The sequence below is a fragment of the Nesoenas mayeri genome, assembly GCF_963082525.1.
Source record: "Nesoenas mayeri genome assembly, chromosome: 2".
Lineage (NCBI taxonomy): Eukaryota > Metazoa > Chordata > Aves > Columbiformes > Columbidae > Nesoenas > Nesoenas mayeri.
The window spans coordinates 103578002-103596399 of NC_137543.1; the positions used below are offsets into that span (position 1 = coordinate 103578002).

General features: G+C 39.4%; 1 protein-coding gene across 1 annotated transcript in view; it reads left to right on the forward strand.

Moving 5' to 3' along the window:
- The window catches only part of TNS3 (tensin 3), a gene marked incomplete at both ends in the record, with an annotated part of 226390 nt that overhangs the window by 148285 nt on the left and 59707 nt on the right, over positions 1-18398 (forward strand). Inside the window, 1 exon segment of the mRNA XM_080340298.1 lies at positions 7640-8887. Coding sequence (XP_080196424.1) covers positions 7640-8887 — 1248 coding nt within the window.

The following is an 18398-nucleotide window of genomic DNA, read 5'->3' on the forward strand; positions in this document are numbered from 1 at the left end:
AGAAAACGTGAAGACCAGAGTAAAGTGAAGTCCAAAAGTCTTAGTGCAGAGGTATTTAAAAAGCTATGGTTTAGAAAAAGGTAGAATAGGAAATGAAGGTGTTACATAATATGAGAACTACTTCAAAACTTTGTATTTTGAAGGTTTCTAGATTTTTGAGTAGTTCAATTGTCTTGGTTTCATGAACAAATTAACCATATATATAGTTTAAATATATATATATATATATATAGAGAGAGAGAGAGCTTATATAGAGACCATATATATATATATATAAAATAGTGTACATATGTATATTTTATATGCATATATGTTTGCATGTTCTCTACTATGATGTCATTGAACCTTTGGAGACAGATATGAACTGTTTTAAATGGAAACAATTACCACAAATCTAAGTATTCTCAGGGTTACTCTGGTTCAGAAACATATCTTGGGCTGCCCAGTTTAACATTTAGGTGAAACCACTGATGTATACATGTGCTCTATAAATGCTGACTCTGTCTGCAGGGTGTGATACTGTATATTTGTGACCCCCAGCAGAAATGCTATATTGTAAAACAAAATTATTATCATTTCCTCATACAGCATTTCATATTCCTGCTAAACCAACTTAGGGGGAAAAAAAAATCTAGATAGTATTTATTTTTTTTACCTCAACTAAGTTGTATTCTTTCCACTGGACTTGCAGTGACAAATCTTACATAAGTCTGAGGTGAAACAAAATTCCTAATACTGTCAGCATCACACGCCAGAATTTTTTTAATTGTTACTGGGTAATTACGTTTAAGTGCTTGTCATCATTTAAAAAAAAAATAAAAAAATAATAATAATAAAAAAAAAAATCGAAGAATGCTTTGCTACAACTGTGCAAATTTGAAATTTATTTTTATATGTTATGTGCAATATATTGCGTTTTCATGATCAGGAGATGCAAGTTTAAATATCCAGAGTCCTCGGGAGTACCTGGATTTTTGTTTAGCTGTGAGTCTCGTTCTTTCTCATCTGTTTATAAGGTAGAAAGATAATTTTTTGGTGATTATTTGAGGTTTCTAAAAAAGGCAGCTACCTACTAGAGCAAAATGGTCTGGTTGCAAGTAAATTGTTCTATCCCACAACTGAAGGTGTTTCCTTGTGAAGTCTAACAATACTGTATTCACCTTTAAGTTCACAGCTAAAAGTCAGCAGGTCCCGAACATTTCTGTTTCTCACTTCACTCGTACACAGGTAACATAATATGACTCCTCAAGTTCTAGCATAAATATCAAAAGCAGTGTCTGTTAGGCTCACCATTCTACTTTTGACTAGTGTGATCCCCGTTTGGGGAGCCAATACTTTGAGAAATTGCCTTAGGGATTTTTGAAGCTTAGCAGTGGGAGACTTAAGTAGGACATCTAGGTCCCACACTTTACTGATCACATTTTCCTTGTGCAGCTTAAATCCCTTTTTTATATAGCCAGATGCTCAATTAAATGGTTATTGCAGGACTGGGAATCCTGGTCAATATCTTGTTCTTCTAGTCAAGTTCTTCATTTTCCTCTCATGTATATTTCCTTCCAACTAGATAATCTACACTTATCAGATAATAATGTAGGGTGTATACCATATTTCAAGCTGCTAGTTTCTTTCATTGTGAAGTTCATCTTAATAAGTGGTATGTTGTTGTCTTGGTTATGAACACAGGCTGATGCTGAATAAGACAGTACTCATGTCCACAACTGTTCAGACTTTTTAATCCACTGGCATTCCATGTATCATCAAATCATGAGGTAACAGTGTGAGACACTGAATGCCACAAAACCTAGTTGCCAGTTTTATGGTACCAAAATATTTCACAGAGATGCTAGTATGCTTAGATTGTCCCTTCTGCCATGATGTTCAGTTCTGACAGGGCTGTGTGATTCATTAGCACATGTAGTAACTGGGAAGCCCGGGCAGGTCACAGTCATTGGTTGCTTATACAAAGTGGTTCTTAGCAGAAACTCACATTTCAGGGATTTTATTTTTAACAGGGACTATACTGTAGCAAAAACATGGTTACTGCTGCTGAAGCTTCAGATCAGATTTACGGAGTTTCCCCATTTAAAAAAAAGGGGGGGGGGGGCAGGGAGAGAAGATGTTTCCATATACAGACTCATGAACATATACAGACTTGTGCATGTAAGCATTCCTCTCCTGGCCATGAACCTTTCCTCTCTTAAATTTGCTGCATCTGTTATAACCAATTTTTGTGTTGGGTCATCCTGAGCCAAACTCTATGAGAAGTCCCAGAAAGACACTTGTAGTTCCCAGTAGTATCTATCTATCAGTCAAGCTTCAAATGAGTATAGAAGCCATTCTTCAGTGTAGTAGAGATCTGTACTTCTAAGTATTTTTGAAAAAATCTATTTGCAAAAAAAAAAAAAGACATTTCCATTCATCTACATGACAGGTGAGGGGAGGGAGAAATTCCTCTAGCAAAATTTTTCTTCCTTTCATCTGATTTACTTGTCTAAAACATTCCTACAGCCTTCCTTGACACTTACCAGTTAACACTACCTGTTCAGAGAAATCACCTGAGAGTTAAAAGGCAGACATTTAACTTGCACATTTATCAGGAAAATATGCTTTTAAATTTACTTAAGACGTCTCAGAATTCTGAAGCAGTGTAAGTTCAGACTTTTTACTATGGCACAAATGCAATATGAAAAGGGACAGTCTCTAAGAAATGTAAATTGTTCAGAATTTGAAAAAAAATGAAACAAAACTCTAACAAGCTTTTGAATATTGTAAAGCTATTGTATCCAGTCCAAAGTCTGATGGAAGAATCATCCGAGTGCTCTAGTTTGCACACTTAATGGATAAGCTGCAAGCAAAGATCATAAGCAACCAAAACCCCATCTTCTGAAAGCTGTTTTCGTCTTTACATCCAATGGTGCTAGTTCTTAACACCATTAAAAATACATTGATGAGTTATTTTTGCACAATTCCCAATTTGTGTGTAGAGATACAGTACAGATTTAAGAAACGACAACAACAACAAAAGCCGAGAAGCCAGACCAAACCAACAAAACCTGTCTTAAAAAGCTTTCTTTGTTTCAAATGGAAACATAAAGAGTGGAGATGAGCAATTCTTGAGATTTAAAGTCCACTTCTGTGACTGTAGTTTTGTTGTTTACATTTCATTTTCTGTTATGGTTGGTGTGTTCTGGTGGCTTGCTTTTTTGTTGTTATTGGTAGGGTGTTTTTTGTTTGTTTGGTTTGGTTTTTTTGCTAATGAAATGGCATAATTTTAAGTAGAGATGCTACTGGCAAGCTGAACTCATGTCTCTTTTTTCAGAATGGAAGCTGTACACGTCACAATTTGGGAGACCTCCAAATAGTTTGTGGTTGCTCAGCTTTCAGAATAAATTTGATAATTTTGTATTAGTGGAAGATGTACTGGGCTGGGTTATCTCTGAACCTTACAGAGCACACATGTGCAAAACCCTTGGGTCAGTAGTCCACTGGCAGTCTGTCCATCTTCTTGCCTGTATGCCTGTTTCTATGCTTGGATGGCACTGTGTGATGGTACAGGAAGGGCTAATGGAAGAAAATGCACAAAGGTTTTTCATTACTGCAGTGGCTGCACTTGAGAATTAGATTTTGTACTTAACAATTCTGCACGGCAAACCAAATCTCCATGCTAGAATGTTTCATCTGGTGTGAGGTAGTTATGGCTGACAAGTATGTTTGAAAGATTTACAACACTGTGCCTAGCTTTGGGTAACAGAAAAGTCAGACAGAAAGAGTTCTTAATGGTTCAAGTGTACTAGTCCTGTATTTGCTTAGCTGCATTCCAGTTCAGACCTGTAACCTCTTCATGTCTATTTTGTGTCAGGATATTCAAATATTCAAAACACAGCAGTTTTGTATTCTTTTTTTTTTTTTTTCTAGTTTTTAAACGCTAAGCACACAGAAAAGAAAAAAGGTCACATAATACTTAGTCGTAGTGTGGTGTTTTTTTGTTTTGTTTTGATTTTTTTGTTTAATTTTTGCAATGTATAGTGGTAACTGTATTAAATAATTCCACATGAAGCACCAAGTGTGCTTCATTGCCCTAGCAGTAGTGAGAACTTACAGAAATCACAGTATAAGAGAGGTTGAGAAACCGTCAATTGGATATATTTTCCTTAGATATGGTATCTTTTTTCCTAAATATTTTTTTTTAGATATGTGTACACAGACATTCAACCTCATGCATAGAAGCTCTTTTCACCGTGGGATTTGCACATCATAAACTTGAGCAAACTTCTAACAGTTTGCTGATAGAGAAATTCTACAGCAAGAGGAATTGTTTTCTTTTTTCCCTATCCTGATGACTTGTTCTGAAAAGAAGTATTTTGGTCTTTTGCATGTACTCTTTTTAAAATCAACATCAGGCAAGTAATAGTACCTAAGTCCTTAAAGAATAAAAAGTTTTCCTTTATTATTAGCTGAAATTTTTAAAACTTATCATATAACCTCCAGTGGGTCAGTATTTTAACTGATGGAAACTTGGCAGTGTGTCCCATAATTAAGGCTTTTTCCAACCAGACCACTTTTCTTGCCATTATAAACCAATGAATTCATTGCCATCATGGGTGCAATTTCTGAATAATGCTTTTTCTAAAATGGTATTGCCTAGAAAAGCTTCCTAGTTGAGGAGCTTCGCGATCACAATGCCATCATAAGTACATTTTGAAAATGTATGGTAGAGCTGTTACTGCAATGCATTGAGGTCTCCATGGCTCTTTTGATTCTGGAACTGCCACAGATGTAGACTAAAAGCTGTTTATAGCTTTGACAAAAATCTACCTGTTCCTAAATTGTAATGGACTACTTTTCTTATTATCAAACAATTTTCAAACTATGCATAGGAAAATTTAATTAGAAACTTTTGCTTAATATGAATGTTTTTGTAAAGGAGCATCAAATCCCTTGAAAGTAGAACTTCTCACTTTACTTTCTTGGTTTTGTGGACAGTAGAAATATTTACTTCTGAAGCTTTTCATAAGAAAAAGAACTAATGATGTTCATTTTCAGCACTGGATAAGAGCCCAGTACCCATACTCAACCTCAGGTTGGTCTAACTTGTGTGAAGTGTATGGGAGTTGGACAAACAAGTCCAATAAATGATCTTAAAGCTGCAAAAGGCATATTCTTGTTTCTTCTCCTTGGTCTATATGTCAAGGAGAGCTTTAAAAGCTCTGACCGGCAGAGTTAGGAAAAAGTTGGATAAAATAAGCTGGATTCAAATAAGCTCTTGAGCTTTTAAAATGTTCCAGAGGGAAACCACTATATTCAGTGTTCTGTGGTTTTATCTACTGACAGTGTTGGTAGTACTGAAATAATATGGAAGAGATTATTCTCACAGTAGTATTTTTAACTCCAATGGATTTTTTTTTTTACTTCCTGGTAGTCTATAAAAATCTGCTCAAGTTTGTGTTCTTGAGATTTTTTCAACAAATCTAATTACCTATTTTGTATGTATTTCATATTTGTTATTGTTGAATACCTATTTTTCGTGATTCCTGTTAGAAGTAAAACATAATATCTAAAATATTATCTATGTGATAAATCATGTAGAAGTATGTATATAAGAGACAATTCTAAGGCTGAGATTTTAGTCGCTAACTTGTGATTCTCTTGACATTCTGCTGTATGTTTTGCCTTTATTGTGGTGAACAGAGCCAAATCCTGTTGGCAGCTGGTCACGACTGGTCTTCCTCAGGACTCAGTATTGGGGCCAGTTCTGTTTAATCTCTTTATCAATGATCTGGATGTGGGGATTGAGTGCACCCTTACGAAGTTTGCAGATTACACCAAATTGTGTGGGAGTGTTGGTCTGCTGGAGGGATAGGATTGGCCATACAGAGGGATCTGGACTGGCTGGATCATTGGGCTGAGGCCAGTTGTATGAGGTTCAACAAGGCCACGTGCTGTGTCCTGCACTTGGATCACAACAACTCCAGGCAGCACTACAGGCTTGGGGAAGAGTGGCTGGAAAGCTGCCTGGCTGAAAAGGATCTGGGGGTGTTGACCAACAGCCAGCTGAATATGAGCCAGCAGTGTGCCCAAGTGGCCAAAAAGGCCAACAGCGTCGTGGCTTGTATCAGGAATAGTGTGGCCAGCAGGACTAGAAAAGAGATTGTGCCCCTGAACTCAGCACTGGTGAGGCCACACCCTGAATCCCATGTTCAGTTTTGGGTCCCTCATCATAAGAAAGGCTTTGAAGTACTAGAGAGAGTGCAGAGAAGGGCAGCGAAGCTGGTGAGGGGCCTGGAGCACAAGTCTGATGAGGAGCGGTTGCGGGAACTGGGGCTGTATAACCTGGAGAACAGGAGGCTGAAGGGAGACTTTTATCACTCTCTACAGCTACCTGAAAGGAGGTTGTAGCATGGAGGGTGTTGGTCTTTCTTCCCAAGTAGCAAGTGATAGGACAAGAGGAAATGGCCTCAAGTTGCACTAGAGGAGATTCAGGTTGGATATTAGGAAGCATTTCTTCTCAGAAAGGGTTGTCAGGCATTGGAACAGGCTGTCCAGGGAAGTGATGGAGTCACCATCCCTGGGGGTGTTTAAAAGACATTTATAGATGCGGTTCTTAGGGACATATTTTAGTGCCAGTGTTAGGTTAATGGTTGTACTCGATGATCCTGAGGGTCTTTTCCAAACAAAATGATTCTATGATTAATTTTTACAGATTATTGAAAGGAAATAATGAAGATGGGCAGGTGGCCGTAGCATGGGAGAAAATCAATATATCAGATTAAAAAAATACAGGATGTGTGCCTCGAAATAGCAAGAAGCAGCAGGGTTCATGGATGCCAGTAACAGTTCTAGGATCGAAAGCAATATAGTCACTTAAGTGAAGCCCTGCACTGGTTATGCATAAACTTTAGTTGAGTGAGTACCTTGGAGATCAGAAATTAAGTGAGGTTCTTCCCATCATTGATGGAGAATGAGTTATATTTTTATTTTTAAGGGATTATGGCCTTGCTTCTTAAAATTGAAACTTGAAGTGCATACCAGATCCTCCACACATGTATAGAAATTTCATAGTCTAACACTTCCTTGTGCATGCCTTTGTGAAGAGGCCTTACATATTGTTGCACGGACTGCAGCTCTGATTGAAAGCCTGTTTTGTTCCTTGCACCACCAAGAAAAGGAGTAAATGATTCTTTGTAGTCTAGTTAGACTATCAAGTAGAAATGGATGAACTGGCAATTGCATGATTTATGTTCAAGGCAAGTATTGCTGGCAAGTTCCTACCATTCTTGCTCTGAATGGAATGCATGGTAGCAGCCTCTCAAATTTCTAGTGCTGTAATTCTTCAAATTAGTATGAAGAGTTTGTGGAGCCATAAACATGCATTCAAAATGGTAAAAAAAAGAGGGAACTGTATTTGGTCTTGAGCTATGAAAGGCTTGTTATGTTTCTGTCAAGAAACCTGTTACAAATTGAAACATGAGAGAAGATAATACTATTGGTTGATACTGTATTTGTAGAGCAAATTTAGTTTTTCAGTAGCAATACCATTAGTATTAGCAGTACTTCTGTCATGTGATACACCACCAGCCAAAGCCCTTATGTAATGCCTTGTCCTTTTCTCTCCCTTTCCTTCTTGCTTATCTCTCCACAGTGCTGCATACCCAAGGTCCCATTGATGGCAGTCTGTACGCAAAAGTGAGAAAGAAGAGCTCTTCAGACAGCAGCATCCCTGGTGTTGCTCAGGGTGTTCCCGTGACTGGCAGTCCTGATCACAGTGATCATACCCTGTCTGTCAGCAGTGATTCAGGACACTCAACAGCTTCCATCAGGACAGACAAGACTGAGGAGCACCTTGGGCCAAGAGTCAAACGGGGTCTGAGCCTACAAGAAAAGGCTGAACTGGACCAGTTACTTAGTGGCTTTGGTCTGGAGGATCCTGTCAGCACCACCAAGGATATGACTGATGTTCGAAGCAAGTACAGTGGAACTCACCACATAGTCCCAGCTCAAGTTCATGTGAATGGAGACACCAAACTGAAGGACAGGGAGACTGATATTCTGGATGACGAAATGCCTAATCATGACCTTCACAGTGTGGACAGCATTGGGACTTTGTCTTCCTCTGAAGGGCAGCACTCCACCCACCTAGGGAACTTTAGTTGTCACAAAAGCAGTCAGAACTCACTTCTTTCAGACGGCTTTGGAAGTAACGCTGGGGAAGAGCATCACAATGCTTTTGCTCCAGACCTGGGAATTGGTGTGGATCCCCTCTATGAGAGATCATTTGGAAGCACTGAACCAAAGTCAACTCGGCAATTGCAACGGAATCCCTGTACCTCACCCCAGCCTCAAGCCTATGGCCCAAGCAACTACTCTACTCAGACCTGGGTACGCCAGCAGCAGATGGTCACTCACCAATACGGTTTTGCACCAGAGAATGAAATCAGAGTTGGCATTCATAACACTGTGGGGAGTGTCCAGAGCCAGGCCCAAGTCCCGGACACCCCAACACGTGGTTCCAGCAGCAGAGATGCTGTGCAAAGGGGCCTGGGAAGCATGCCATGTGCTGCTGAAGCTGCAGAACATGCCAGTGCTGAGACTTTGAAGTCAAGGCCAGTGCCTCAGAGGGACACAAATGCCCTGGATCGAGGACAGAACTCGGATGACTTGCCAGCTTCTCCAACTTTGGATATTGATCAGTCCATTGAGCAACTGAACAGGCTTATCTTGGAGTTAGACCCTACATTTGAACCTATCCCGACCCGCATTAACACTGTCCCCAGGGACAGAAATCAAGTAAATGGCTTCACCAGCCTTGATGTAGATGTTGAAGGTCTTGGCAGGAGTCCTGGCTGCCATGATAAATTAGAGGTCACAAACAGGAATCCCTCCCGGCATGGTAAGATGTTGTAGTACTTTCTGAATATAATGCTTTTCCTAGCACTTCTGTGTTCTTGATATGGTACGGCAGGACGTCAGGTCGTGACTTAAAACTTTCAGGATGATTTTCAAGGGATTATTTCTCATACCCTCTTTATATAACCATTCAGAAATTATGGAATCAGACTGATGTAAGATAAGTGCATTTTGCAGGTACTTGTTTTTTGCTTGAAAAATGTACTCTTCAGCGAATTCTTACCTGTTATAGATCATCAGTTATTTTTTTAGCTGCTGTAAGTGTAAATGATAAGGGAGCAGAATTCCTACAATTCCTACATTGAGACATTTTTAGAAGACATCTGTAGTGAAATGGCTTATGATTTATGATTGTTTTTTTATTAGAATGATTTTTTATTATTTCCACGTAAAGTGGGAGAAAAAGCTTCAACAATTTTATCTTCAATTTCAGTGTAATGCTGCTGGCATTAAATTTCTATACAGTATTTTCATAAATGTAATATTTTCCAGTAAAGTATTTTAAAACATACTCTTTCTTAAACTTTTTTTCTGTTTTAATATTCAGAAGTCACAGTGCTTGCTTGTTATTTCTGGCTCTGAAATGATTGCAGAAATCAACCGGTGGAATTTGTTATGCAGCAGTTGCTGACTACATTGCTTAAGTAATGCTACTAGAGCTAGCAGCTTTGCAAAAGGATGAGCAGTCCTCTGCTGAAGTCCACTGAAACCTTTCATTAATGCTGTTACTAAAATTTGTGATAAACAAACTCTTGCTGTCATGTTTGAAAATTCTGTGTGGTCTAATTACTCTGGCAGAACATATCCCCTTGCTTTCCTTTTCTCATTTCCCCCATCATCTTCTCCCTCTTCCTATGTCCAGTCTTGGTGCAATGAAAGACTTGCTTGTGTCTTCAGGATGTGATGCAGTATCAGCCAACATGCCAGAACAATTGTCTGTGGCCTCATTGGACACAAGCTTCAGCTCAAGCCCAGTTGGATATGCCAAATCATTCAATGATGACTGTGCCCAACTAGTGTGTTGTTTCCTTTAATGTGCAGGCCTGCATGATCAAGGATAGTGATTCTTGTAGAGAAAGTGAAATCACAATTTTGTGTTCAGGACAGTAACCGAGGACTAAAGAAGTCCAGAAAACCATGATGAATATACATGAGCTGTTTGCTGTTTGTTTGTTTTTAATACACAATATGCATTTTGTAGCTCTTACAGGATTAAATTCGTTAGTTTGTCATTCTCTTGAATCTTTCCAAGTGATTAGCTGGTAGAGAAATCGAAAATGAGATTTTTTCCAGCAGGAGAGTACTCTTTGGTATACAGTAAAGCTAGTGAAGGGGATAAAAGGGTCATTTAGAATAAGCCATCGTTTATGAATCTGTGCTTAAAGATATGTATCTGAAAAGAGATGTTTGAATTTTTCTCACAGATTCTGGTCATCTCCCAAAGGAAGTAGGAGTCACTATCAGTTCCCTTCCATTTGTAAAGTCAGGTAAAGCAGGTAAACTTCCTGTCCTAGTATTAAGACTGGTGAGAATACAAGTCCTTGGGGTATATTCTGGAAGAGGTGGGTTTTTTTAGAGATATTGATGAATTTGGAATTAAATATGAATATACAGACAGCATATAGAATCCTGGGTAATTGGGGGCAAGGGGAGAGGGCAGAATAGATAGGGGTGTGTAACAGGGCATAGTATGAAAGAGGAAAGAGTTTAGGATTCAGGAAGCTCCTTTGCTTTTTGCTATTCCATTGCCTTTGCCAAAGCATTTCTCTTCATCAGTCTGAAGCAAGGGAAAAGAAAGGTTAATTTTTTTTCGATTTATTTTTTAAACCTGTCTCTTGGAAATACTGAACATCCTTACAGGATGTTTACATCATACTGAGCTTCAAACATAACCTTATTCTTACTGATTCCTACTCAGCTTCCAATTCGACTCAGTAGAAGACCTCTTTGATGGATTTAATTAGACACAGCGTATATGTCTCTGAAAGTGAGGTAATGAGCACAATTTGCATGCAGAAAGTGTTATGTAGACACGAATTGCTATCAACAGCAGCTCTGTTTCTGACACAAATTTTTTTCCCATACCCTCTATCTCTGCCCTAAGGCAGCACCTGCATTCCCACTGAAATCACAGTCACAGATTGTTTGAGGTTGGAAAGGAGCTCTGAAGATCATCTGGTCCAGCCCCTCTGCTCAGGCAGGGCTCTCTAGAGCCAGTTTCCCAGGACCATGTCCAGATGGCTTTTGACTATCTCCTATCTACAGCCACCTCTCTGGGCAACCTGTGCCAGTGCTCAGTCACCCTCACAGCAAAAGAAAGTTGTTTCCTGATGTTCAGAGGGAACCTCCTGTCTTTCAGTTTGTACCCATGGCCTCTGATCCTGTCACTGAGAACCATGGAAGAGTGCCTGGCTCCCTCTTCTTTGCACCCTCCCTTCAGGTATTTATATACATTGGTGAGATCCCCAAGACACTTTAATTTCATCAAGAACATACAGGAGTGCTATCTAGTATTTTGTGGACAGTTCTGTACCAAATCATGAGTACTTCTGCATGATGTTTTAGTATGCTAGGCATACTTTATCTGGCAAAAAGGCTAATTATTTAAGGCATAATTGGGGAGTGAATCAACTGGTATTTGGGTTTTGTAAGCTTTTTTTCTTATTTTTTTCCTTGGAGGAAGTACTTACTCCATTTACACTTCTACTGTCCTGAAGTCAGATTCTGTTAAAGTTCTCACAAAGCTTTTCTTTGACATTAGAGACTTAAGGAGAAGGATGCTAAGTAAAGAAATACCCTTGCATTATCAGGGTCCAAAATGAATGAACTGTATCTAGAGTTTGAGCACTGCAGAGAGCCTAAAATTCATGGAATCCCAGATACAGGATGCAAGACTGGAGGCTTGTGTTGACCTCTAGTATTGGTTTACCTCCTTAAGATTTATGGGCCTCATTCTAGTCATACTTGTAGTGACTTAGGATATTTATGTTTAGGAAAATTTCCTGTAAAAGTTTAACCCTTAAAATGCTCTCAATTTAACCTTCTGTTTTTGATGGCCTTATGCTGCCAGTGATGTTTAGGTTGGTTAGCATCTTCTAGTCTTAGTAGTCATTTTGAAACAGGTTGCTAATATAAAACTGTGGTGGATATTCTCAGCAGAGATCTGTTTGTAGTGGTCCTTATTGAGAAGTTACAGTTTATTTCCTCAAAGGCAGCAAAACTGAATGGGTGCTTTTCCTCCAGCTTTTAATTTGGTGGAGTATGGGGAGGCATTATTAGTTTACATTTCTGGGGGTATAAGCTAAAGCACCATCATATTCAACAACTGCTGCTTCAGGGAGTGGCATCTTTTAGTCAAAGAGGCAGAGAGTAGGAGTAGTAAGAATTTAGGTATTTTAATTTAGTCAGGGCCTGTAGGCAGCCAAGTGCATTTGACTGCCCTAAAGTTTAAAGACATCTGCTTGTGGTTATATGTGTATATGTGGTTATATGGGTAGTGTCTTGAGGAGTTTCCCTTGTGTAATGATCCTGTGCCTTGTTCTTGAGCGCTAAGCAGAAATTTTAAATGTGCGTTGAATCTCTTGCCTGCTCTTTGAATCCTATGAGTATATTAATTGTGATTAACAGTGCAGTTTTGTGTTGAATCTAATGCAATTGAAATGCAGCAGACTGTTCCTAAGAGAAGTGGCCTTATGCTGCTTCCGTAATCCTTGGACATGTGTTACCCTACTCAGCTCTTTATCAGATGTGTTAATTCTACGTGATGGGGTTTGTTGGATTATCTTGTTAATTTAATGGTCTGAAGGTTTTCCTATGGGTTAGTTCTCTGTCAGCTCAGAGAGTTAAACTTGCAATATGGACAAGTAATCACTAAATGTGATGTGCAAAAAGAGTTATGAGGGCACATACGTGGCTGGGGGTGGGAGGCAAGCAGAACAGCCATTTTAGTATCCTTTAAACCAGACAGAACAGGCTTATCCTGAAACACCATGCATATATCTTGGTGATAGGACTGGATCTGTGGGAGCTTCACTGTGAAGAACACAGATATTCCATTGTGCTACCTAACACCATTAGGAAGTTATGATTAATACTGGGGCAGACCTATGAGCAAGGTAAATTCTGTATTTTGGGAGATGTCAGGATTCACCTGTCATTTTCTGCATGTGCTTCAGGGTATGACACTGGAGTAAATAACAGAAGAATAACAATTAAATAAAACATTTTTTGAAATAAATATTCCTTTATATAGATTTATCATAATAATAATAATTTTTTAAGTTTGCATCTTTCAGTTTATACTAGTAAGACCTTGATTTTAAAACTACCCAAAGGTAAAATAATATGTATATGTGGCTTGCTACTACCTCAGCTTGAGACTGGGAGATCACTGGCACATAGTGATTTTGAAAATACTGTAGAATTTATTTATTTATTTATTTACATATCTGGACTTGCCCTGTGCTGTATACAGAATCATTTATGCATGGCATGCACAAAACAAGAAGGGGAAAAAGTAGTTTGACAGAATTAATTTGAAGAATGAGGAAGGCCTGGAATGTTTTTCCCTTGATACATCATTTGATGGAAAAGGAGCTCTCTATCTGCAGGGAGAAATTGTGAATTGGGATGGTCAGATGAAAGCAACAGGAGTAAAATTCCATGGTTCATCTAAATGCAGATGATGATGATAGTTCTGAGCATAGAACACAGATGTTCTGATATGTTCTTTCAAACTCTGCATAGCACTTCAAAGGAGTAAATTCAGAGGTGTAGTCCAAACATCACAGTATTCTGCTAGTCAGATAACTGAATACTGGAAAAGTAACCTACTTTTTGCAGAAGATCCTGCCACCTCACAAGCCTTAGCTGTAGGAGAAAATAGGCAAGTAAATTGAAACAGGAAAACTTAATCTTTTTTTTACTGTGGGTTTGAAAAGGAGCAGGAAGCGAAAAGTTTGAGAAACAAGGAAATACTCTTTCTTATTTCCCTTCCTTTTTCAAACATGGTATACAGTTCACTGGGGTCCATAGGTATGCAATATTTGTATGAGGAGAGGTAAAGTGGCCTTAGGATATGCATGTTTGTCAAATGCTCCAGGGCAGAGGTGTCATACTCATTTTCACTGGGGGCCACATCAGCCTTGTGATTGCCTTCAAAGGGCCGAATATAACTTTAGGACTGCCTAAATATAGGACTAGTTTTAGTGTAAAAAGCCAAGCCCTTTAAAAGTCTGTTGTCTTCATACTCCTACTGAAAGTTAGTGCTTCCGTGCAAGGTTTAATAAATAACAGAAAATATCCTCTCTACTCACTGAAGTTAATGGCAAGTGTCAAGCAGTTTAAAAAAAACAAACGAAAAAACAGATAAAACCATAACTCATTGTGTTTGGTTAAAGCCAAAAGTCTGTTCTTGCATATGTGGGAACAAACTAATGTGTAAAGTCGTGGAAGGTTCCTCTTCAGACTTTTAACATTGCTTTTCCTCCAGAGTGCACAGCTGAAGCATCATGCACACACATGCAGTAAAGCTGAAGTACTCTGCATACTTTTAGTGAAAGGCTGTAAACGTGCTATACTAGAAAGAGAAGAAAACCTTGCCCATATAAGCTAAATAATCCCTTAAAATAACAGTAATATGTTGTTGTTCGTTGCCAGTTTGTGGTAACAGACCATAGGCCTGCTGGATGTGGTTTATCTTACCTAGGAGTCGACTCAGGATAAACAGGAGATTCTCCAAGACTGTTAATTAGCTGTTGAAGCTACTGCAGCACAGGAGGTGTAATTGATAGCATGAAGAAATGCTGACTGCCACAGGGATGAGGAAAATAGCCTTGAACAAAGAAAGGATAACCAAAACAGCAGTTGTTCACTGATGAGTAATGGTTGGTCTTACACAGTCAGGTTTTGGGGGAAGCTCTACACCCTGTGACTTAAACAGTCCTTGACCTAACAAGTGTATCAAGAGAATAAATTAGTGTGTGATGGTGGGAGTTGGGAGATCAGGGCTGAATGGCTCTTAAGTGAGGCTCAGTGGACAAATGAGATACTCTGAGTGAGCAAGAGCAAACAATACTGGAGATGAGTGGGACTGATGTGATGCCTAGCTTGAGGGTTGAATTACGAGAGTATAGTGGGGTTATCAGGTTTCTTGCATGACTGTGCAGAAAATGTATTCTTTAAGAAGGCATGTGTGTGTTTCCTGTGCCCTACAAAACTTAAAGGATGACCTTAAGAATTAAAAGTGTGCTGGGCTGTGCATGGTGGTGCATTCTTACCTCTCTTTGCATGTTTCTGCACCGATTGACAGATAGGCAGCTATCTCACACTTCTTCCTAGAGGTTTTTATATACATGTAGCCTCAACGTAGCTTAACATGGGCACCAAGCTACTGACTGCCCGTGTTCTTGGTTCTGTGTGAAATGATGTATTGGGTTAAGTGCTCAGTGTTTTTCGGAACGGAGCAGCGGACAGTGACCTTTGAATTTCTTTTTGCTAGGATGTTTCTTTGTGAACCATGTAGAACAGTGGCTGATCATAGAATCATAGAATGTCCTGAGTTGGAAGGGACCCACAAGGATCATCAAGTTCAACTCCTGTCCATGCATAGGACAACCCCACAGTTCACGTCATGTGTCTGAGGGTGTTGTCCAGTCTCCTCTTGAACACTGTCATGCTTGGGGCCACTACTAGTTCCTGGGGAGTCTGTTCCAGTGCTCCACCACCCTCTGGAGGAAGGACTTTTTCCTAAACCTCCCCTGGCACATCTTCCTGCCATTCCCTTGGGTTCTGTCATTGATCACCAGAGAGAAGAGATCGGTGCCTGCCCCTCTGCCTCCCCTTGTGAGGAAGCTGTAGCTGCCATGAGATTTCCCCTCAGTCTCCTCCAGGCTGAACAAACCAAGTGACTTTAGCTGCTCCTCATACAGCTTCCCCTCCAAACCCTTCACGAACTTTGTGGCCCTCTTCTGGACACTCTCCAGTAGCTTTATATCCTTTTTATCCTGTGGCACCCAGAACTGCACACAGTGCTCCAGGTGAGGCCGCACCAGTGCAGAGCAGAGTGGGACAATCACCTCCCTCGCCTGGCTGGCAATGCTGTGCTTGATGCACCCAGGACAGGTTGCCCCTCTTGGCTGCCAGGGCACACTGTTGGCTCATGTTCAACTTGCTGTCGACCAGAACCCCCAGATCCCTCTCCATGGAGCTGCTTTCCAGCATCTCGTTCCCCAGTCTGTATGTATAGCCAGGGTTGCCATGTCCCAGGTGCAAAATGTGGCACTTGTCCTTGTTAAACATAGTGTGATTGGTGATTGCCCAGTTCTCCAGTTTGTCCAGATCCCTCTGCAGGGCATATCTGCCCTCGAGAGTGTCAACAGCTCCCTGCAAGTTTGTGCCATCAGTAAACTTACTAAGCAATCTCTCCAGTCCTGAGTCTGTCATTTATAAAGACATTGTAGAGTGCTGGCCTTGAGATGGATCCCTGCGGAACCCCACTAGTGACTGGTTGCCAGCACGACATAACCCCATTTAGTGGAACCCTTTGAGCCCAGCCCATCAGCCAGTTGTTCACCCACTGCATTGTGTGTTTATCCAGCTGTATGCTGGACATCTTGTCCAGGAGAATACTGTGAGAGACAATATCAAAGGCTTTACTGAAATACAAAAAAATAATTTTAAATAATGGGAAAGTTTACAGCCTGAGGAAATTTGAATGCAAATGTAAGCTTTTCTCTGCAGCCTGATGTTCTCCCTTTACGTCATTATATGTATATTCTTTCATACCTAATGACATATGACCTCAGTCTGCTGTTAAAGATCATTTTGCAATACTTATTTCGTCAAACCTCAAATCTTCTATCACAAATTTTAATGCTTATTGGGGAGAGAAGGAAAGCTCAAACAATGTTTTGCTTCTACCTAGAAAATTAAAAAAGCAAGACTCTGTTAACGAATGTAGATAACAGATTTATACCCATTTTCTGTACAACCTACCATTACTGTCACCCGTGTCTCATCCTTTCCCTCCCATCTTTTCACATTAAAAGTGTTAAAATTTGCATCTTTAGAAAAGTGGTAGAAGCAGTTGAAGAATTATGTGATCAAACTAAGCCAAAGCACATGGATGCGTGCATTCAACATTTGGAGGACAGAGCTGTTTCCATTGTTGTGACCAAGAGCTGCATATCTATCTGTATCAGCCAGCATGAAGAACACAGGGACTATCTATTCCCTAAGGATAAAATTATATTGTTGCTATCAGCTAATTCTAATTCTTCTTCATGCATCAGTTACTGTGTTAGAAAATACCATCTGGAAATATTCTTAGGTCACCTAATGTAGTGCAGACAACACAAATATACAGGTCACACAGACCTACATTTTATTTGGAGTTTATATAGTTTATCAGCTTGCTAAAGAATTGAGCATTAAACAAAGCCATCTTTCCTCCCTTGCTCAAAAATATCCCAACATGCAAAATGAATAAAAATTAGGTGACTAAATATCTGATTACAAGTGTTTGGAACATCTTCAGAGATCTTTCCTCTGTTACAAAATAAATATTTGAAAATAGTCTAAATTACAGTATCATAAATCATGCTACAGTGTATCTGCAGACAAAGGAAAGGAAATCCTTTTTGCATACTTTATTAAATAATAACTTTCAAAAGCATCAAACTGTTCCAGGTGATCCCATTCACTTTGTGATGTTCTCTGGGCGAGCAAACCCAGTCCATCTGAAATAAGTTGTGAAGTGTCAGAAGAACTAAGCTCGTCCAAATCCTCATGTGGCTTATAGTTTCCATCACACAGGAAAATTTTAGTACCTGACTTTGACTCCAGAAATTTGAAGGTTTTAGCTAAACTAAAGTTAAAAACTTAGGGGGTTTTTAACTTTAAAAAGTTAAAACTGGAGTTTTTGAACTAATTAACTAATTTAGTTAATTTTTAAGCTTAAGTTAAAAATGGAATTTTAGTTAGATTTAGCAGCACAGTCATTTTTAATGTAATTTATGTCATGTACTTATTCCACAGTTTTTTATCAATCCTTTAACTTCCAGGATGTGAGTCTGAGTGTAGCATCACTAGGACATCTCTGTACAGGTTTGGAGAAGCCAGGCTGGATTTCGCAACAAGCTTGCTGCCCATGCTTTGCTTGGCACAGAGTAAAAGGGCTAAGAAGCTGAAGTGGCGAGATCTGTGAAGCTGCTCTGTCCTACATGAACAAGTTTAATGGCCTGTTTGGAGTCGGGGCAGAGTTCAGAACTTTTCCTTTACTTGTTAGGCTAATAGCTTATAAGGAGTTTGAACTCCTAGTCTACTACCAATTCTAGACAGGGGGAAAAAAGAATAGTTTTCTTGTGAATCATTGCTAAACATGGGGTATTTTTTCAAAAACAATGAGATTTTTCTGTCTGTAGTAGTGTTTCCTACTACATTTTAGAAAGATTAAGGCACTGAAGGTATCACAGATGCAGCTCAGTTGGCTTTTG